General features: G+C 32.3%; 1 protein-coding gene and 1 long non-coding RNA gene across 4 annotated transcripts in view; one reads left to right on the top strand and one right to left on the bottom strand.

Annotated features, from left to right (window-relative positions):
- Positions 1-22,731, bottom strand: part of LOC118190192 (protein Obscurin-like) — a 735,887-nt gene that overhangs the window by 660,930 nt on the left and 52,226 nt on the right. Inside the window, exon 2 of the mRNA XM_085817109.1 lies at positions 1,075-1,162. Coding sequence (XP_085673235.1) covers positions 1,075-1,152 — 78 coding nt within the window. The 5' untranslated portion in view covers positions 1,153-1,162. The remainder of the gene's footprint in view (positions 1-1,074; positions 1,163-22,731) is intronic.
- LOC118205075 (uncharacterized) lies at positions 15,292-21,442 on the top strand. Of its 3 annotated transcripts, none has more exons than XR_015041243.1 (3): positions 15,292-15,455; positions 17,333-17,439; positions 20,507-21,442. It is a non-coding gene; the product is annotated as an uncharacterized LOC118205075 (long non-coding RNA). The 3 variants fall into 3 exon arrangements; XR_015041244.1 differs by lacking the exon at positions 15,292-15,455 and adding an exon at positions 15,715-15,809; XR_015041245.1 differs by lacking the exon at positions 15,292-15,455 and adding an exon at positions 15,861-16,683.

Raw genomic sequence — 22,731 nt, 5'->3', positions numbered from 1 at the left:
GCGCTTCAAGCTTATTTTTCCCACCCCTGCTTGTCTCGTAACCATAGTTATGACAGCTGCGGCAGGGGCTGTGTTTCTCGTTTAGCATGCTTCACTTCATGAAAAGCACATAAAAGAAGGCTCACTTGAACTACAAACTTTGAGATGAGGGAAAGTAAGTGCTGTATGATGATGAAGACACATGTTACGAAATGGGGGAGATTAAGAAAGGGTTTGAAGTTCCTATTTTAAAGTAACAGAGTATAGATGGAGTGATAGAGGAAAGACAGTTGTTTTTTAACATTGTAAATGTAGTATATTTGTGTTCAAAAAATACTTAGATTAAACTCTTAAGAATATTTTAAATGATTGATACTGTTGGAGAAAAATAATATTTTTAATATCTTTTTATATTTTCTATATTTGTATGGCTGTCGAGAAGGGCAAAAGAGAAAGTTTTTCTGATACGTGTATTTTCTTAATAAGATATTTTTAATAAATTGCAAGTTGACATTTCACAACATTTCGATATCCACTGTAAAAACGGTTCGATATCCCCCGTAAATGCGTAAACATAACTGATTTCGAATTCTTATTTAACATCGAGTATCATTTTTATATCACATTCAGTATAGCCTAATGATAAACAATTTACTTTTATTTGAAAGATCTTTCATTCGAACTTTTTAAAATTTTTTGTAATTTTTTCTAGAAGCATTCTTTGAACAATTTGTTAATTAATAATAAACAATTAATTTTTATCTGCAAGATCTTTTATTAGAATTTTTTTTGAAATTTTGTCATTTTTTGTAGAAACGCTCTTAACGAACAATTTGTTTTAAATTGTGTTTTATAGAATACTATCACATGGATGTGAAAATTCTATAAAATATTTTTCTGTTATTCTTCCTCTTTTAAAAAATGAAAATATACTATTTTTAGTTTTTTTCAAGAAGTCAAAAATATATTTTGATTTACATTTTTCTCATCTGTGCTTGTTCTTTTCATTTGCATCTATAACGCATAGGATATATAATGCTTGCAATATTCTAGTTTAGTAAATAATTGCTTATATGAATATTTTGAAGAGCTTACCTGAAATGTGACGATATCACCATCTGTTGCATCAGTCTCAGTTGGAAGAACTTGTAAAAAACTTGGAGGAGCAGCCATATTACAACCCCTGAAAATAAAATTAATTTGTAATAAATAACTGTTAATAATCATTTCAAAATTTATTTATTTTAAAATAATGTAATTTTCCAAATATAATATAAATCCTTATTATCCGTTTTTTTTTTTTTTTTTTTGGAATTTTTTCACAGGCTTAGAAAGCATTAATTTCCATCGGCGAAATTTAGTAAGACTGATTAGAATGATAAAAATTAAAATTTACAACATCTATGAACTATGAGTAAAATATGAAATTTAACTTTTTTAATAATTCTTTCAATCCTTGTGCGTCTATACTGGTATATTTACAAACTTAAATAAAAATAATGTGAAGAAGCACTGCAGGAACTTCCTAAAGTACATCGTTGATGAATTTCAATCAGTACCAGTCTGCTGTCTGAGTTTATAAGGTATTTCTCCCGCCTTCTTGGCATGCCTTCATGGTGTGGTGGTCTGCACGCTGAGTGCGTATTCCAGATGTCCGGGGTTCGATTTCCGGCGAAGGCGTTGCATATTTTTCATCTTTCCTGCTTCCCCCCCAAAAATATATTTCTTTTGATCTTTTAAGAGTTAAAATATTTGAATTGTGTTCGTATAGATAATGGAGCATAAATAAATATATTAATATGTGTAGTGATTTTTATGTACTGTGTCTCAGAAAAGGGATGGTACACTTCCATTTCCAAAAATAATCTTATAATCTTATAAACAAATAAATTTAAAAAGCGTTCAACTGAAATTTTAAAACGCGGTTTTCCTTGAAGTATACGCTTGTCTAGTATTATGTTTGCATCAAATATTTTTTCCAAAAATTAAATATTGAAATAAGGTGCATCTTCTGGTCTGAGTGAGAAAACCCGTGTCACAAAAGTGAATGTACATTAATTATTCTATCAAATAAAAATTAAGAAAAATTTCTCAAAATTTTATGATATTTTCGAATGATTATTCGATTTCGAAAAGAGCGCTTAATCCTTTCGGGATTGATTCAACAACATATTTATTATTTTAGGCTAATATGTCATCATCCATCTTGATTTAATAATTTCAAATTTTTTAGTTTTCTTCGAATTTTGAATGGCATTTCTTGTTAAGTGTGTTCAATTCGGCTTAGATTTGGTCACTAAAGTGGTGTTCTGAGTATTTCGGCAAAATCAATCAGCAGTCCAAGGTATAGTACATACGTATAACTTATGTACTATGCCTTGGACATTCATAGTACATATGTATAACGTCATTGTCTTTGTTTCAAAATATTCTAAGATCTATAAATCGACATCAATCACTTTAAAATGTAACTTTTAATATGTACAATATTTACAGATCATTAATCAAAACATGGTGATTCAGTTGACAAACAAATCTATATGCTTTCATAATCGAAATCTTTCAAATAGGAACCGAAGTGTTCCTAATCAAATAGTGTACGAAGCATCAAACATCCATCTATCGAACTGCCGGTGGAGCGTCTATGAAAATTCAGAAGGCACGTCACGTCGCGTTCACACGCAACGCTAGCGCCATCTATCAATTAATCAAAATTATTTCCACACACTCCCCACCTGAACTCTGTCAAGAGTTCACATTAATCTAACAACAATCAAATTTATACCAATAAGTATTTTAACATATAATTATAAAACAATTGATAAATATATTAAATGAATAGAAAATATATTCAAATTATAATCACTATACTAAATTCTAAAAAAGGTATGTTATCATCAAATATAATTTGACACTAAATAAATTTAAACTATTCTTAATCTAATCATATGAAATTAAACTAGTAAAGTAAACAATTGCATAAAAAACATATTCAATCATATTCATTTTGTTAAACAATAAAAAATGTTTTTAAAGTTCCAAAGGATATAATAATTGAACTGGTCGTTTTATTATTGTTCCATCAGCAGTTTTTAGTTCACAAGAACGAACTTTGTTGTCGCGACCACGAAAAACGTTTATCACTCTGCCACAATTCCACAAAAGTTTGCACTTATTGTTGCCTTCGATTAATACAAGATCATCAACTTTTAGATCATCATAAACGTTAGGATTTTTTAATTGATGAGCTGTCCGAAGATCCATCAAATATTGTTTTTGCCATTTAGTCCACAATCGCCTAACCAATAAATCTTGATAAATCTTTCTTTTGGTCAGAGAGGACTTGGTAGAGAAATCTTTAACAATGGAATTAAAGTTGATAGGTAACGTAGAATCCTTTTTTTCCGAAAATCAAAAAATTGACTGGCTTCAGTGGCAACGGTTCCTTGTGGTCGTTGTATACATATGTCAAAGGACGAGAATTCAAAACAGCTTCCACTTGTGCTAAAACCGTTGACAACTCTTCAAACGTTAGTAAAGCTTTACCTAGAATTTTTGTTAAGCACTCTTTCAATGATTTTACTAATCTCTCATAGAAGCCTCCCTACCAAGCCCCTCGTTATATTATAAACTTCCTACTGATTCTTTCATTCGACAGAAAATCTTGGAATTTCTCATTCGACAATAGTTTAGAGAAATGTTCGAGTTCCTTTTTTCCCTTTTTAAAAGTTTTCGCGTTGTCTGAATAAATTACTCGACAATTGCCTCTCCTAGATGTGAATCTTTTGAATGCCATCAAGAAAGAATCTGTAGAGAGATTCGGTACAAGTTCCAGATGTATGGCTCTAGTAATAGCGCATGTAAATAATGTTACATAGGCTTTTTGACTTCCTTCGATGTTTTTTACGTAAATCGTCACAACAAAATCGATGCCAGACACGTAGAATGGTGGTGTCTCATTGATTCTATCTTCTGAAAGTTGAGAAGTGGTCTGGTCAGCAGACTTCAATGAATATCTTTTACAAATAAGACACTTCTTTATTATTTTCTTGATAAATTGACGTCCTTTTGGGATTCAAAAGCGACTTCGAATTTCAGCTAAGGTCGTTGCTACTCCTCCATGCATCATTTTAACATGTGTACTTTCTACAATCAAATTCGTTAGCCAGGAGTCTCTTAAAAGAATTGCCGGATGTTTTTCATCATGTGACAAACTAGAATGTTCTAATCTTTCACCTGCTCTCAGTATCCCGTTCTGGTCTAAAACTGGGTTAAAAAGATATAAGGACGATTTCTTTTCGACTTTATTCGCTTTCTTCAGAGACTCGATTTCTTTGGGATAAAAACGTTCTTGTTCAGATCGAATCCAATAATTTTCGGCATCTACTATTTCTTCAGTCGTTAATGGACCTGTCAAATGGTTTTTTTCCTAATTTTACCAATTCGCTTCATCCAACCAGTTATTCTCAACAATTTTCTTAAATTACTATATTTTGAAATGTCTATAAGCCTTTCTTCAAGTGTGCTGTGCACACAAATTCATAAATATCATTAATGTTCTTGTGGTATTCTAATTCTTCTTCATTGACAGGTTTCTCTTCATTCTGTCGAGGCCACAACTGAGACGACATTCTAAGCCATTCTGGTTCTTGAAACCAGATAGGATTGTTTTTCAACTCATGAAGTTTACCTCCTCTCGAAGCCAAATCAGCGGGATTACATTTACCGGGGCAATAATGCCAATTTCCTGGGGATGTTAAATTTTGCATTTCTTCAATACGATTTTTAACGAAAAGCTTAAATTTCTTTGCACAGTCTTTTATCCAGAAAAGTGTGATTTTCGAATCAGTCCAGAAAAAACAAGAAAGTTGTAACTTCAAAACTTTAGTGCCGAATTTGGCTGACAAAAGAGCTCCCATTAGTTCCAACCTAGGTAAGGTTAGCGGTTTTAAAGGCGCTACTCTAGTCTTTGAAGCAACAAAAACCGTAAATATTTGTTCATTGCTAGAAATTATACCCAGATACGCTGCAGTACCATACGCCTTTTTGCTAGCGTCAGAAAAACAGTGCAGTTCAATCCTTTTCACATCACTATTACCGGTTGCAGAAAAATAATATCGTGGAATACCGATTTCGTCCAAATTGGAAACTTCTTTGCACCATGTTTTCCATACAGAGCATAAATTTTTTGGTAGTTCTTCATCCCAATCTAAAGCAAATGTCCAAATTTGCTGCAATATGATTTTGACTCTAAGTACAAACGGTGCAAATAGACCTACAGGATCAAAAATTCGTCCTATTGCTTGTAGGGCAAAACGTTTAGTATTAACTTGTTTTGATAGAAATGTTATCAAATTTTTTACATCAAAGTAAGTTATGTCACTTTGGTTGTCCCAAGCGACTCCTAACACTTTTAATGGAGGATTTCTAGCTTCCGAAATATAAGGAGATTCCTCGGATTCAATGCCTTCTTTAATCCATAATTCGCGCAGTTCTTAAGAATTGGTGTGCCATTTATGTAGAATCATACTAGCATCTCTAAAAATGTTAACGCATTCTAAACTGGTATTGAAAGCAAGTTCAACGACTTAATGTCCTCCAATGATGTCATCTACATAAATGTGATCATTTAGAAATTCGCAAGTGGCAGGGTAGGTTTTCTCATATTGTTTCAAATGGTGCTTAATGGTTGCAGCCAGTAAAAACGGACTGCTATTTACGCCAAATAACACACGTGTGAACCGATAAGTTATAAAATTTTGTGGACCATCTAATGGGTTTTTAGTAAACAGAAAACGCGTTACATCTCTGTCCTTCTCATCTACTTCTATCTGAAGAAAAGCCTGCTTTATGTCACTTGTAAATGCTACAAGATGAAGCCTGAAGGCCAACAGAAGTTCAAGAATGTCAGGATAAAAATTTGGACCAATATGCAAGCAGTCATTTAACGAGATTTCACCAGTTCCATGTGAAGACGCGTCAAATACGATACGTAGTTTACTAGTAGTTCGATCACTACGAACGATTTCTCTGTGAGGCAAATAAAATGTGATTTGAGATTCACTATCAACAGTGTCTGGAACTGTTTCAATGATGTTTTGTTCTAAATAATCTTGTAGAACTGTTTGGTACGAATAAAAAAGTTCAATGTTATTCTGAAATCACTTTGCAAGTTTCTCAAATCGTTTCAGAGCAATCGCGTTATTGCCATGTAACTCATATTGTCTATCAGACTTCCATTGCAGCCTAACCTTGTAATTTTTGTATAAAATTTCCGATTCGAATTTGTCCATTATGGTATTGTCTAATGGATCGGATGATTCATTTTCAGGTTTTATACCTAAACTTTCAAGCTCCTAAAATTGCTTTATCTGATCAGATATTATATCTTCCTCAACTATGATACTAAAGTCTGTGGAATTATACGTTGTACCTTTGGTGTAACCTAGCATAGACTAACCGAATAACGTTTCAGCAGCTACTAAATGTTTGTTTAAACGCATAAATTTCCCAGTTAGTACATTATAATAATGATCAGCTTCTATCAAAAGAGTAATTTTTTCTTTGCAATCCCAATAATCTGCGAGTTGTAAGCCTTCTAACTGTTTGCCTAAAATGTGTCTATCAAGATTAGGAGGTGGTAAATCAGAACTTGAAATTTTTTCAGTCACGAGAGCTTCAATTTCGATTTTCAAATTCGGTGTTTCCTTGTTCTGTAATTTTATTTTAACAACGTCAAATGTTTTTCTAATGGGTGTTTTATTTCCAAACGTAAATAACAAAAGAGTCTCTGTTCAAATAACAGGAAGCTTCAATTTATCCGCGATTTCTTTGCTTAGGAAGGAACGCATACTACCTGAATCCAGTAGAGCTTTTATTAAAACCGACTGCGTAGTTGTTCGCAGTGTTACGCAACACGCTTGAAGTGAAATAATTTTGAATATTGCTGCGTGAGAACGCTGAAAGAACATGCGAAACTTCTATACTTTTATTTTTTCCATTTAGTTCTTTCTCAGCGCGAAACGGTTATGTCGACCTTTGCACTTGGAGCAGACGAGATCGCTTCGACATTGCTTTACGCGGTGGTTTGATTTCAGACAAAGGTAACATTTGGCATGTTTACGTAATAAATTTCTCTTCTCATCAACTGTCAGTGATTCACAGTCTTCAGTAACATGTTTGGATGTATTACAAAACAGACAGCAATTAGTAGTTTTGTTTTCTTTAACCGGCGCCAATAGCTGCTGAGTGGAATGGATGATACTCCCTTTCCAACCCTTCTCTTTATAAACACAGGAAGTGTTTTCTGATTTATGAGTGGAGAGCAAAAGATGGCTTCTCTCGCGACTTTCCAGTTCTGAACGAACAAACTGCAATAATTCGTCAACATTAAAAAAAGATGACGAATCCGTTTTACGATTGAATTCTAAAGTTATATTAGACGGCAGAGTTTTCATTATGGCTGGAATCAACATATAACTGTATTTATCCGATGTGACTTCTAATGATTTTAAGCTGCGTATTTGAGTTTCTATAGTGTCACAAAGTTTGCGAAGTTTTAAAGTGTCACTGGATTTGGTTACTGGGGTAAGATTCAGGAGATTTTGCATATGTGAGTTTATAATTATATCTTTCCTGCCAAACCTGTTTTCAAGTATTTCAATAACTTCATCGTAATTTGGTTCCGAAATGCAAAAACCTTGTATCGCGTTTGCAGCTTTGCCGCATAATTACGATTTTAAATAATTAAATTTTTCGATCTTTGTTAAAGATTCATTATCGTGGATTGCTACCTTCAAAGAGTTCCAAAAACTTGTCCACTGGGTATAATCTGCATAGAATTTAGCGATGGTTAATTTTGGCAGACGCATACATTTATTGCTTTCGATTTTAGAATTAGTTTCGTTAAGAGAGTTTTCATTATCCGAATTTATTACTTTATTTAATTCTTTCAATTTTTTATTTGCTCTGAATTGCCATAACTGAATTTTCTCTTCGTATTCGATACAAGATAGAATTTCTGTTTCGAACTCTTCCGCCTCTGATTTCAAGTCACGCTCTATCTGAGCATCTAATTCACTCAGAGTTTTCGTTTTTATGATTAATTGGTCTAAATTTTCTTCTAATCTACTTGTATCAATTTCTTCTTTATTCAATTCCGATTCGATTTTTTTTAGAATCTTGGACACAGAGTTCCTGATAACTTTTCTTCGATTTTAATTTAGCAACAGACTCTTCCGCCATAGTTATTCTACAAATTAGAAAATTTAGTCTTACCTTTTGCTCACTTCGCACACTTGCAATGTGCTAAATCCAATCGTCGACCGTTATGCACCAGCTGTTTCAAAATATTCTAAGATCTATAAATCGACATCAATCACTTTAAAATGTAACTTTTAATATGTACAATATTTACAGATCATTAATCAAAACATGGTGGTTCAGTTGACAAACAAATCTATATGCTTTCATAATCGAAATCTTTCAAATAGGAACCGATGTGTTCTTAATCAAATAGTGTACGAAGCATCAAACATCCATCTATCGAACTGCCGGTGGAGCGTCTATGAAAATTCAGAAGGCACGTCACGTCGCGTTCACACGCAACGCTAGCGCCATCTATCAGTTAATCAAAATAATTTCCACAGTCTTCGAAGAATTTGGAATTTTGCGGAGGTGATTTCAAGTATCATTTCAAAATATTGATATGCTTGTACTGTTCCAATGTACCATCAATAAACATAAGATAAGAGTTATTACATCCCGATATCGTAAAATCTTCTCTACCATTTTTTGCTGTTTGATTTAACTAAACTTTTCTGATTTCTCTTTCTATTCTTCTGGGTAGAGAAAAATGGCCATTCTAATAAAAGATATTAAATTAATTTCTGTTGTCTGGCATTACATTATTCTAATCTTCAAAGTTCTTATTTTTCATGGATTTTTGGAAAAGAAATTGTCCTTCCATTGACGTAAAAACTTCAACTTGCCACCTTCTCATAATATTTCGCTTATTGGTCTGCTGTTTTAACAGCTAATCAATTAACAGATATTCTACGTTATTAATAAAAGTCTAATTTAATTTTAGAAGCATATAACCAACGAAGAAAACACCCTCATCCGTGCACTGTTAGAGGAGTGGAATCTATTGCGTCAACAGCTGCTGGACACGGACCTTATAAGAGATAGACTAACCCTGTGGGCGCGCGTCACCGACAAGTCGGCAAGAAAGAGTAGGGACGATCTGGTTTACTTTAACATTGAAACATATTGAAACCTATCACATAACTCTTTTTAATTATTAAATGTGATACGTTGTATAGTGATGAGATTATGAAAGCCACAGTTTTTTCCAAATAAGATTTAATATATCTCATTAAAGCACTTTTTACTGCATTTCGCGCAGTTTTTTCACGAGTAATTCTTGTACAAACATCTTTACTTTGGTAAAACGATAAAACTCTAAGCACAAAATTTATGAACTTAATTTTGCGTACAAATAACGTAGAATTAAATACTATTGATAGTACGTGATGCTTTGAATTAAATAAGGTAAAATTAAACAACATCTGATAATTTTTTTTTTCAATTTAATGAACATTTTGAAAACTATAATAACATTAAACATTACAAAACAATCATTTATTTGATTATATCATCATTAACTTATTAACATTAAAGTGGAATATCTATTTTAGTAATTTTTAAAATTCGAAGCATAAAATTTTCTGAGTGTAATGAAGGGGGAAAAAAGGTAAAATAAAATCTAGAAGCACTCAGATTTTATATTACGCCCAAAAGGGACCTTTTTTTAACGTTTTGTGTGTTATCTATATTTATTGAATATCATGTTCTTCGCCCGTAAACTACATACATTTGAAAACAGCATATCTTTAGAATTTCCGCGCTGGAGATAAAACTGTTATTTTCCGTACAGTGCTCGCTCTGAACTCGTTGAGTTTGTTAATCGAAAATTCATTAAAGTTTTACAAAATAGGAAATAGATTAAAACAAATTTGAAATTCGGCGGTCCAGATGCCCATTTTCGGGTGGAGGATTACTTTATTCAAAATTTGATGGCTCTAGATACTGTCATTTTTGTCACAGTGCGAGAAACATACATGTATTCATGAAAATTCTCCATTATTAAATTTCTTTAAATATCATACAGGGCGATAATATTTGGTAACAACAATTTGCAAGGAGACACGGACATTTATAGTAAAACAGCGCAAAATGCGGCTTTGAAACTAACAGCCTTTCTAGACTACCGCCCCTTGGCTAATAAATTAAATTAACAGTAAATAAAAAAAATCTTATGCAGAACTAAAAATAAATTTTAAAAAAATAATCACTATAAAATACAAGCAAAATTAATTATTACGGTTAAATACAATTTTAATATTAGAATTAAATGTATAAAAAATTTTAAGGAGTCAAAAGTGTTTATCACTATGATGTATTATGAAATATATTGAAATAAAATTCCTTTATAGAAATTGTGCTATAATACGCATGTATAATTTTAAAGAAGCAGCACAATTTAGAATTTTAAACAAAACTTTCAAAAATATTTTAGTATTTTTTACTTATTTACACCCTATAAAAAGCATAAAAATTGCAAGAGAAAATTGCTTGTTTGAAATTTTCTATTAGTTCAGATTTAAAATATTATTTTCTAAAACAAGTAGTTACAAATTTCTTTACAGCATAGGAAAAGCTAAAAAATATCCAGCCCTGAAAGCATGCAATAGTTTTATAATTATTTGGAACGCTAATTATGATTGATAAATATGCTAAATTGTTAAAAATCAATCTCGGTTTCAAAAATAAAAATATGTAGAAATTCTAATTTGTGAAATAAGGCGCTACAAGCAGCTTTTTCTTGACAATTATACACGCTGCAATAGGCAACCACTGTTAAATATTTGCAAGTCGTCCCTACTCCTCCGGATGTGATCAAGGTGACAGCCGGGAACGCCTCAGACGAGGGAGAAAACCCATTTGGGTATTCTTATAAGGTCCATGGTGCTGGATGATGTTATGCAAAGCACGACGCGACGTATGGAAGGATGCATCGCACTCCACAGTGGGCATATTCCCTACTGACACTTTTCACCTGTTATCTTTCACATGTATTTTACCATTTTTACGTTCGCAGCATCAAAAGAACATTCTTTACGTTTGGATCTTTCGAAAACCTTCTCTATTTTCCTGAACAATAAATGTCCTTCATTCTAATGTCCGAAAAGTGTACCTACAGCATTTATCCTGCTTAGCTTCCATCCCGCTTAATGTTATCTGCACTGCAATTTGAGATACGTCCATAGCAAATATTCAGCAATGTACATAGTATTTTATTAACATGCAATCTCAGAAGCGTCTGAAGACATTTAAAGCATGATTTTTCCACTCTAAAAAGAAGATTAATTTTTAAACTGAAAATTTCGTTTGCGAAATAGTATTTATGGTAAATGGAAGAGTAGGTGAATACGTATGTCAATTAAAACCATGTTTTTTAGTTCCAGTTTTATGCATTTAAAAATGTTTGATAACATTTTCGTAACTGAAAAGCGCGCGATCACTTTTGTATTACATTGCACTTTAAATAAGTTTCATATTATTGTTATTGTCAAGTAAACTTTTCTACTGTTAAATAAAAAAATATGTATATAATAGACTGTAAATCTACATTTCCGTGTTCATTTATATACTAACTCACAGATATCAAGTAAATGTTTGTGTTAGAATATATGAGTAATTCTTGTTCATTTTGCTAGTCAATTATTTATTAGTTAATTTTTACCGGATTCAGATTACAGAATGTTTTATAACATATAAAATCAATATAAACATTAGAAGTAGAGACGTTAAATTTAGGTAACATCATTTATAATATAATTTATCTGTCATTTATCGCGAATCGGCTTCTTCATATAAATATTATTTCATGTGCGGTCATTAAATGTGAAGTGAAATTGTATATTTTACGTGAAATGTTTAATAAAATTATCTAATTAAATATAGTAAAGTACACTAGTGAAATACATTAAGAGAATTTTCATATTTGATCTACGATCTCCAGAACTACTGGAGAGATTTTAGTAAAATTTTGTGTGAACATAGGTTGATATAATATGTACAAACAAAATAAACATTCAACGGTTATAATAGACACACATATTCGTGTGTAACACTCATGGGAGTCTGAAGGTCTGAAACAGCGGTTGCAGAAGACACAAAAGAAGTGTGTTAATAGGGAGTACGGTCCCCTCTTAGAGCCATACTGGGCTCGCAGCGTGATGTCATATTGGAAATAAGACAGTTTATTAATACCTGTGGCAGTTGGTCCCACTCATTCAGCAACGCTGTTTTCAGTTCCTGGATGGTTCTCGGAGGGGGGTTGCGAGTTACAATTGCCCTCCCCAGAACGTCCCAGACATGCTGTATAAGGTTGAGGTCTGGAGACCTGGCTGTCAATTTATCTGGCGAATATCCTCACTCTCGAGAAATTCGTCGACCAGAAGAGCTTTATGTGGCCTCGCGTTATCGTCCTGTAAGATAAACTCGGGTCCCACTGCATCCCGGAAAAGGCAAACATAGAGCTCCGAGACCTCATCCCTATACCTCACACCAGTCACAGAGCCTCTGTCGAAGACGTGGAGAGGTGTGCGGCCATCCAACATTATTCCTGCCCAGACCATTACACCGCCACCCCCATAATTTGTTGATTGGAGGGTAGGTAGCGGGTCCTTGGTTCTCTCCATATAAAAGTACGGCGAGGATCGGTATTTAGGCTAAAACGGGACTCGTCGGTGAACAAAAGGGTCGCCTATTGCTTCGTACTCCAATCACTATGCTGCCTCCACCACTAATCGGACTCTCCTATCCGTAGACGTGAGCGGGACGCAAACAGCCGGTCTTCTGGCAAACAACTCTCTCTCATTCAGTATTTTGGAAACAGTCATCCTTGTTACACGGGTTTCTGTGGCTGCATACAGGTCGCGAGACAGCTGAGCTGTAGCCCCTCTGTTATGCCTCGCTAAAATGGCCAAATAGCGATCTTCTCTGGCCGTCGTGGCTCTTGGACGACCTTTCCCAGGCTTTCTCTGGTAGATCCAGTATCCTGGAACTGTTTCCATAGGTTACACATGACGCTGAACGTTAAATTAAACTCTCTGCATATTTGGACTTGCGAATGGCCTGCCTCTAACCTTCCCACAATTCGCCACCTCATCCCATCATCTAAACGTTGGTGGTTACCCATTTTTACTGTTCCTATGTGAATTTAACCGATTGCTGCAAGATAACACGAAGAAATACGCCGAGGTGTGTTAGCGAACGCAATTCGTCTTACCCTCCATGCGCTTATAAAGCCTGTTTTTCTGCTGGCTCTGCCTACACACACGTATACGCTTACGTATTTGCCGTACAAGAGTTGCATTTTTATCTAGAAGCAGTGGTTTTTCCTTCAGTTCAGTTCTTTTCATGCAGTTCGATAAAATATGCAAATTCTCTTAATTTATTTCACCAGTGTAATTAATATAGTATAGTTATTAATGTAATATAATACAATAGTAATTGAAATAGTATAGTTATTAATGTAATATAATACAATAGTAATTGAAATAGTATAGTTATTAATGTAATATAATACAATAGTAGTTGAACTAGCATAGTTATTAATATAAAGTAATACGATAGTAATTAATGCAGTATAGTAATTAAATATAGTATTGACCTATCTCTGCCCATTTATTATTGTTGCATTGCAGTTTCTAAATAACACGTATAACTTTCAAAATAACAGTTAAATTTTTCCATTTCCTTCTCCTGACGTAAAAATTTCTAGAGACATTAGGTTAATTGGAAAAGCCGGAGAGATGAAAAATTAGCAACCGCCTTCGCCGGGAATCGAACCACGGACCTCTGGAATACCGGCCCAGTGTGCAGACCACCAAACCACGAAAGCACGCCAAGAAGGTGGGAGAAATACCTTATATACTCTCCCTTTTAAAGGGCGATGGGTTTTTTTTAGGGGAGCCAATCGCCAAATCTGGGTGCCGAGAATCATCATCCAACAACCCTTTTAGTACGAGCGCCACTGTAGAGACATTAGGATTTTTTGGAAACAAGAGAGATTGAAAAATTAGCAACCGCCTTCGCCGGGAATCGAATCACGGACCTCTGGAATACCGGCTCAGTGTGCATATCACCACACCACGAAAGCACGCTAAGAAAGTGGGAGAAATACTTTATAAAGTAATGAAGTAGGGTACTTTTGGTTCTGTTATTTCAAACATATCACAATTCGATTTATAAAGCAGTATCAGACAACTTTGGAATTTTAAATTATCGTAAATTAAGAAGAAAAAATTGCGTTTCGCAAAACTGTAAGGTGAAGTATAATTTTACAAAACATAAAAATGTTACGTAAAATGATGTTTTAGTTATAGAGTTTTTGGTAGCCAGGTAGGTAAGAAAAATACAGTTTTTGCTTACAGTTTTTACCATTATTAACGTATTTAACAGTTCCTTTAAAATTAAGATTTTCTTTCATATTAATACTTTTTGATTTCTACTCATAGCTTTTAAAATAAATGCTCTATAGGAGAAATTCTGCTTAAAATTCTGCCCTGATTTAAGTGTACTTAAACCCAAAATTGTTCCTCACGAGGTAACTCCTGTGCTTTTCACGATGATGGTGTTGGTGTATTTAATTATGGCAAAGCACACTAGGGCTATCTGCCTAAGGGTAGGGATGCCTTCGTGGAGGACTTTCTAAGGGAAACTGGCTCGTACACACGTTACACATGGGGAAAACTACGAAAACACCCATGCAGCCAGCCCGTTCGCGGGATTCGAACCTCGGACCGAACTACCAGTGTTCAGCGACTTTACCGTTCGGCCGCTGGTGGGCCTCGCTTTTCACGATGAATAAAGTAAAATGTAAAAAACGACAGATCTTTCACCATTTGAAAAAAGGGCTTAATGTTGGTGCCAATTTAGCAGGGGCCTTGATTTCGAAGACAGCAAATCTCGTTGGCTTCTCGAAAGCAGCCATATCAAAGGTTTTCAAAAGTTAGAATCATAACCGACAGTCTTTTCTAAAAGATGTAACTACGGTTCCAGTGCAGTTTTCCAAGAGTGATCGGCGTCGTCTCCGAAGAATTGTACAGCAGAACAATTCTTTGGAACAATTCTTGTTCTCTACTGTGCTTCAGCTGACACAAATCGTCAACCAAGGCTCTTCCCAACTGATTTCACCTCGAACTGTGCGTGAAGAGAATTGCAGAGGATAGGAATTCAGGGGATGTTTCCATAACCGGCACTTGGCGAAATTGCGGATTTGTTTACATCGGAAGTGAGCGTACGTGCGCCAGAATATGGTAACCCTGATAATTGTTGCAACCCACACAGGGAATTTTCCTGAAGGAGGAAAAGGGAAATTTTCTGTTTACTTTTCGAACATTACGGTAAAAGAAAATAAAGTTTTTTATATTTTCGCAACGAACATTACGGATTATTACGGTAAAAGAAAATAAAGTTTTTTATATTTTCGCAAAACGTTTATGGGGTTTGGGGAGTTAAAAAATGCAGCAAATTATTATTATTAACATAACAAAATGTTCCTTTTTTAGGTATTATATATGTTATAAATATTGCTATTGCCATGAAGACAAACTGGGCAAAGTTAAAATGATACCAACAACATTTTCTGTTTATTTTTCGAACATTACGGTAAGAGAAAATAAAGTTTGAAAGTCGCAAATCATTATTAGTTCATATTTTCGCAAAACGTTTATGGGGTTTATTTTTCGAACATTACGGTAAAAGAAAATAAAGTTTTTTGTATTTTCACAACGAACATTACGGATTATTACGGTAAAAGAAAATAAAGTTTTTTATATTTTCGCAAAACGTTTATGGGGTTTGGGGAGTTAAAAAATGCAGCAAATTATTATTATTAACATAACAAAATGTTCCTTTTTTAGGTATTATATATGTTATAAATATTGCTATTGCCATGAAGACAAACTGGGCAAAGTTAAAATGATACCAACAACAACAGCATTTAATTTATTATAGCTTTTTTCTTACTTTTACTAGAATTCTAATGATAAAATGATTAGTGCATTTAAATACATATTAAATGAAAATATTAAAATAGATATGGAGATGCATTAAATATGATTTGGACTAATTTAATTATGTATTCTTACATATATAGCTATGCACATTTAATTTTTCTCAATAAAAATAATTAAGCTATCCTTATTATTTTTATATGTCTATACATTTTTTAACTCTGCACATAGCTACTCAGAAAGAAAGATATATGGGTAGGATATAAGAAGATAAAAATTATTAATCTTCCCTTCAAAGTCAAATGGATATAGCTGTAGTATATGATTTCAAAAAAAGTAAATCATTAGAATATTAAGCTGAAAATATAAGTCTGAAGGAAAGAGATTTTTCTTAAATTCAAACTGTGCACAAAACATTTCAGATGCATTCAAACTCTGAACTGGAACATGTTAATTTACTGTTGTGGAACTAATATGAAAACAATATTGTTGACAGTATAGTAGTGTACCACCAAAGAATTTATGCTGGGAGAAGAAGCAAAGCTTCGATGACACCACAAAGCCAAATGATAACTGGCTTAATTTTTACTCTTTTTATGCATAAAATGTCATAGTTGTTAGTATCTCATTAAAATGTATTTTCTAATAATATAATGATTTGCAAATGATGGAAATTTACTTGTCATTAAAACATTTTGTTCTAAACATGCTTCAGCTTATCAAAGAAGTTAAAGCTATTCCAACCTATCCCCCATATTAAAGTTTTTTTGATTAAATCAGGTTCATGTCTAATGCATCAAAAATATAAATAAACTTTTAGTATTTGTCAAACATCAGTTCTCATGGCCTTAAATTGGATGCAAGATTTATTTCACAAAGTTATGTTTTCACTTATGGGGCAAAACTTTTAAATTTGTTATTTGAATCTGTTACATTAGTCTTTATTTTAAAGAATGTATTGTATGTCATATGGCCATGAAGGCAACCTGGTTAAAGTAGAAATGAAATCAAACTTTCTAATTAATGTGATTTGAAGCCATTGTGTTATACTTCCAGGAATATGTTATATGGTAAATATGTGTGCTCATGTTTTTCCTGGAAAGGGCATAACATTTTTTTACAGAAATAAGTTACCAACCTAAATCTATTGTCATGGCAATTAAATTTTTCTGAAAGAGCAGGATTATTTATAAGCCAAGTGCTAAACCTTTGTATTGTTACCCTGATCATGAAATTTTAAATGGTGATTTAATTTCTTTTTTCAGGTTGAACTGCCCTTCAATGAAAGCTTTTGCTCGATGTGTGGCCTGTAATAGCAATAAATGGGACTTTTGTGAACTGAAATCTGTTAGGCTTTCCAAAATCCAGAAAGGTAAAGTTTAACTTTTTATTTAAGCCTAATGTTCTTAAAATATATTAGAATATCCATAGGTGACATTTGATTATTGTTTAATAAAGACACCATAACAAAATAAGCTGATTGAATCACCAAATTTGTAACTTGTAACTTTTAAATATATCCATACTGTCTGCTTTAATAAGGAAGTAACATACAGTGCATATATAGTAGTGTTTTGATTTTCATTTATCATTTTATTCTGTTTTAAGTATGAGTTCAGCAATGCTCCAACATAAGGTATTCCAATTTATATGAGCTTTAAGTCGTACAGCTCCTTATTTTATTTTGCATATTTATACTTGTTGTTTTGAAATTGTCAATAATTCATAAAATGCTGATGAACAAAACATTACTATGCATATATATAAGAATTAGCTTTAATGAAATAAGAAGCATCAAAGTATATGCTAATTGCCATAAAACTCCATACCCTTCTTCAAAACAGTACTTCAGTTATAACTGTGTTAACAGACGATGCAGTTGTTCAACATTTTTATACACTGTGCTGTTACTTTCATACTTTGGTTCAGGAAAGTAAATGGGATTTGATATTCTATATTTCTTCTTTTTTCCCCACATTATAATTATGAATTGAGTTATCAGAAAAGAATAATTAATTTTATGAAACCATTAGCATCAGAATAACTCCATTTCTTGCACATGTACTTTTTGTTTCCAATGGTGGATGCTTGCCTATGCCGGCATTGGCCACTCCTAAAATCAGATATGGTGATCTATTATGGAGGCACCTAATAGGCAGGCCACCTTTGCCTCCTATGAAGGGACAGATAATTTACATCCATGCCTTGTTCGTTATTCGAACCCGGGTCCCTCAGTATTGTACTCAGGCTTCCCTAATCACTATACCATCCGGGCAGCTACGACTTTATTTTAATATGCTATTTTGTATTGATATGTAATATGAAAAATACATTTTTATTGTATTTTTTAAAACAAGTGCTTTTTAGTCATTGGTTCTATTTAACTAGAATTCACATGTATTGTTTTATATACAAAATAAATACGACCCAGACTGATTGGAATCTGACTTCAGAGCTTTCGCTCGTCGCATCTGTCACATAGCTTCAGAGCTATAACTGTGTTATATTTAATTTTTAGTACTTAAATATTAATTTGTTAAAGTTAAAAAGTAATAAAGCTGAAGAATGTCAATGTGATATATTTCTTAACAATAATGTGCAGTAGTCCCTCTTTAAAAATGGTTTTGATTATCTGCAGACAATAAAAATTGAGAAAGTTATGAAAATTAGATTATTTTGTTGAATTCAAATTGGTCAAATGATAAAGATATACAGTCAAAAGTCGTTAATTCGGACACCCATAATCCGGAATGATCTATAATCCGGACCTCAAAGCTACAAACTTTCTGCGCATGCGTTGCGTTCACGCATGCGCACAGGCGTTTAAGAGTGCGCGTAAGACCTTTACGGCTGCGAATATGTTTGTGCACATGCGCGTTTAATGCGTAACGGAGGTATAAGCTAAGCTAAAATTATCTGATTCAGTTAATGTTGCACATTGCGTTGCTCCTTAATCTTCGAATTGGATCCGGCTTATTATTTTTTGCAGACTTTTAGAACAATTTCATAAAAGTAAGCTTGAACTTTCGATTATGTCAAATAGAATTTCCGATATATATTTACTAATATGTAATTTATATCTACAAAGCGAAAGTATGTTCTGAAATCCGAAATCTGTTTATCAATTTCACGCCGCGGATTGGAAGTTGATCTGTCAGCACTATCCTTATCTTCAGGGCAGATGTTTTTATTTTATTTGGCTTATAATTCCTTACTAAGTATAGTATTTCATGTCTATGTACTCCGTCTTTGATATGATTTAAATCAAGTTCCTCGTCATTATAATTCGCTTCCGATAGTGAAGAAAGTGACCCAGAGGTTATTGAAAACGAAAACATTTCCATTGACAAATTAGTCGGTATTCTCAACACAGCAATTATAGGACTTGAACAGCGGAACTTTGTAACTAAACGAGAAATTATGTCTGTTTAATAGAATTAAAGAGAAAGTATTATCACATGAAACGAAGCAACTTACATTGAAATAAATGTTTAATAAAGTAAACAAATAAATATTAAGCTTTTTCTTTTTGTAAATTTTGATACCCTTTAGATCATAATTGTTCTTTATTTCATAAATTATGGTTTCATATTTTTAATTTTGTAATTTCTGCATGCCATCTTACCAGATTTAAACTGATGATCTATAATCCGGAATCGCCGAAGTCCCGACGAGTCCGGATTAACGACTTTTGACTGTACTTGCATATAAATCACTTCTGCATATGATTGAAGCTTTACAATATGTGCTTGTTAACTTCAGTTGTCTATAGTATTATTATTATGACAGTTTAACACTTGATATTTGCAGCACATTACCTCAGATTAGAACTATAGGATAAAATGTAGTTGAAAACTTTGGGAGGTTATAAATGAAATAAACGCAGAAGAAATTAACTCAAGCCATTACTATTGTGAATGAATAACAGAGCAGTTAGAAAATTTATTATAATTCAGAATTAATGTTTAGTACTGGCAAAGAGAAAGTGAATAGTGTATTAAGTTAGATAGTTTTCACAATAGAAATATTAACTTAAATAAAAAGAACAAAACTATAAATTTTCCCTCATTAATTATTAATATTTTTATTATGTTTCATTATTAAACATGTTTATTACTTGTGTATCCTGCCAAATAGACTGGCTGCATGGAAGTTTTCATAATTTTCTCTATGTGTGACATGAATTTATGCATCCAAAATGCTAACCTTTGTATGCAACACTCACTCATTTCTAATGCTTTAAAGTCCCAATACTCGTTTAATTTAGCATTTGCAGTATCAGCGTTGTTACACTATGAGTATTACTAATATTTTAATTCAGTGCTGCTTTTTAATTACTTTCACATTTATTTTATTCAATAAATAAATTAAATAAAATATAAAATTTATCGTGAATCGATTTTGTAATTATTTATGTTTATAATTTTTATCCCTTCCAGCTGATTAGGTGTGCAGAAGCAGCAGACTTGTAAATGTGAAGGAGCTATTTGCTTAGTTATGCAGTAGAATTCACCACCCTGCGGCAAGCTTCATTAAAGCTGTGAACAGCCAAGCTAACCATCTTCAGGGCAAGTGGCTGCATCAAGCAAACCCAGTGACATTCCAAAGAGGAATGTCAGTCAAAATAAAAACTTAATACCTAAATCTCGGAAAATCAGACAATTAAGCCACAAATCTTGTGACCAATTTTTCAGTTGCTGTGCTTAGTGCGATAAAGTTATATGGCAATAAACTGAAAAGCTATGGCAGGTATTCTGTTGTACCCTTTAATGAAATCAATTTAAAGCAAGCTTATCATATGATAAGCAAAATGATTGTATCATTGGATGGTGATGATTGCATTGCTGGGTATGCAGGCTATGGTTCTACAATGAGCCAAATGTAATATCTCAGTATGCTGTGACTATTAAAATTATAAATTATGTATTATTACTTCATATTGGTCATTATGTTCCAAAATAGATGCTCTTTTTATATAGAACTATATAAATGTAGAAAATCTGAGAAGTTAATTTTATATGGAAAGCCTTCGTGCAAAATTAATAGCATCTTGTTAATTTCATATATGTTTTGTGAAAGTAATTGCTGTTGAATCTAGAATTAATGCATTATCTGAGATTTGAGACAAAATTTGTCAAATTAGAAGATAGTGAAATAGATAAATAGGAAATGAAACATGAAATTTATATATTTAATATTGAAATAAATATCTCAGTAAAGTGGCTGTATGTAAAGTATAATGATGCAATTTTTATAATTTTTTACTAAAATGCTAAAATTATGTGCTATGAAAATTTTATTTTCATTAATATTTATAATTTTTTCCTCGCAAATTTTTATCCAAGGTGTATATGTTTTAGCTATTTTAGATTTTTCTGTTTAATGTTAAAAATATCTTCTTTATCAGCATTACATTAAAATCCATCTCATAATCATTTGAAAATGAAGGAAATTTCATTCTTTCCAATAGTTTAAGAATATTTTCATAAAACATAATTATAGAAAAAATGAACTGATACATTTTTAGTTATATATATGTAAAGAAAATTTTTTAGAAGCATCCTTTTTTCCATACCAGAAACATTTCATGAGCTGTAATATGTAATATTAGTTGGCCTAATATGTAAAAGGAATGTTTAATCAAATTATTTTTATTATGCTTTTATAAATATCACTATAATTTTAAGAGTTATTGAATTTAAAAGTGAAAGAGAAAGCTACAGTTATTTCAAGACTCTTTAATAAAACAATTCTTTATTCTTGTATTCTCGTATGAAAATTTTCTGTATATTTAACATAAAATTGTATGCATGTAAATAAATTTTTTTAATTTATTATTATCATTCTGTTAGCTTCAATTTTTATTCTCAATAAATTTGATACATATATTTAATATTCAGCTAAGTTTTATTAACCATGACTGATAAGCATTTTAAATTTCATCCTGTCAAAAAATTTAAAATTCCCTTTTTTTCTTGTAATTTTTTCATACACCTCTCATTTTCTGTTTAATTGTAAATATTGCATACTTATAATTTTATAAAGCATAACTTCTCTTCCCTGAAAAAGCACACAGATTCATTCTTAATTTAAAATTCAATTACAAGTCCAATGTGAACATGAATTAGCCAATGGAACAAAATAACACATATGTCTTTAATAGAGGACAACATATCAATAATTCCCTTAGTTTCATTTATCGCATTAGCTTCTTTACCTATTAAAAAAATTCTGATCCCCCCCCCTCATGGGGGAATCAGAATTTCAGTGTAAAGTCATAAATACCACTAATGCACACATTTACATATACACATTTGCTGCCCCTTAATGTAGTATAAGTAATGTTACTCTTCATTGATAATGTTTATTTTTATTTTAACTTTGCCTGTATTATTCACTTTTAAAATAAGCACAAATTTCTATTCTGTTTTTTTTTGGTTATCAGTATTTATTTCAAGATTCACACATCTGCAATTTCCAGCTTCATTTATTAAAATATATTATGCATTTTACTCATTATTTACATTATTTATACATTATTACTGGTATTAATCTTATTATCTTTTATGGATTGTAAACTGACTCTGGATGAAGGAAATTTCCATTATTAAATATTTTCTATTAGCTTAAATAAAACATAAATACACACACGCAGAATGTTTGA

The sequence above is a fragment of the Stegodyphus dumicola genome, chromosome 5 (assembly GCF_044657685.1).
Source record: "Stegodyphus dumicola isolate Sdum_Otavi_A_Nest chromosome 5, ASM4465768v1".
Lineage (NCBI taxonomy): Eukaryota > Metazoa > Arthropoda > Arachnida > Araneae > Eresidae > Stegodyphus > Stegodyphus dumicola.
This window is presented reverse-complemented; position numbering and strand designations above follow the sequence as displayed.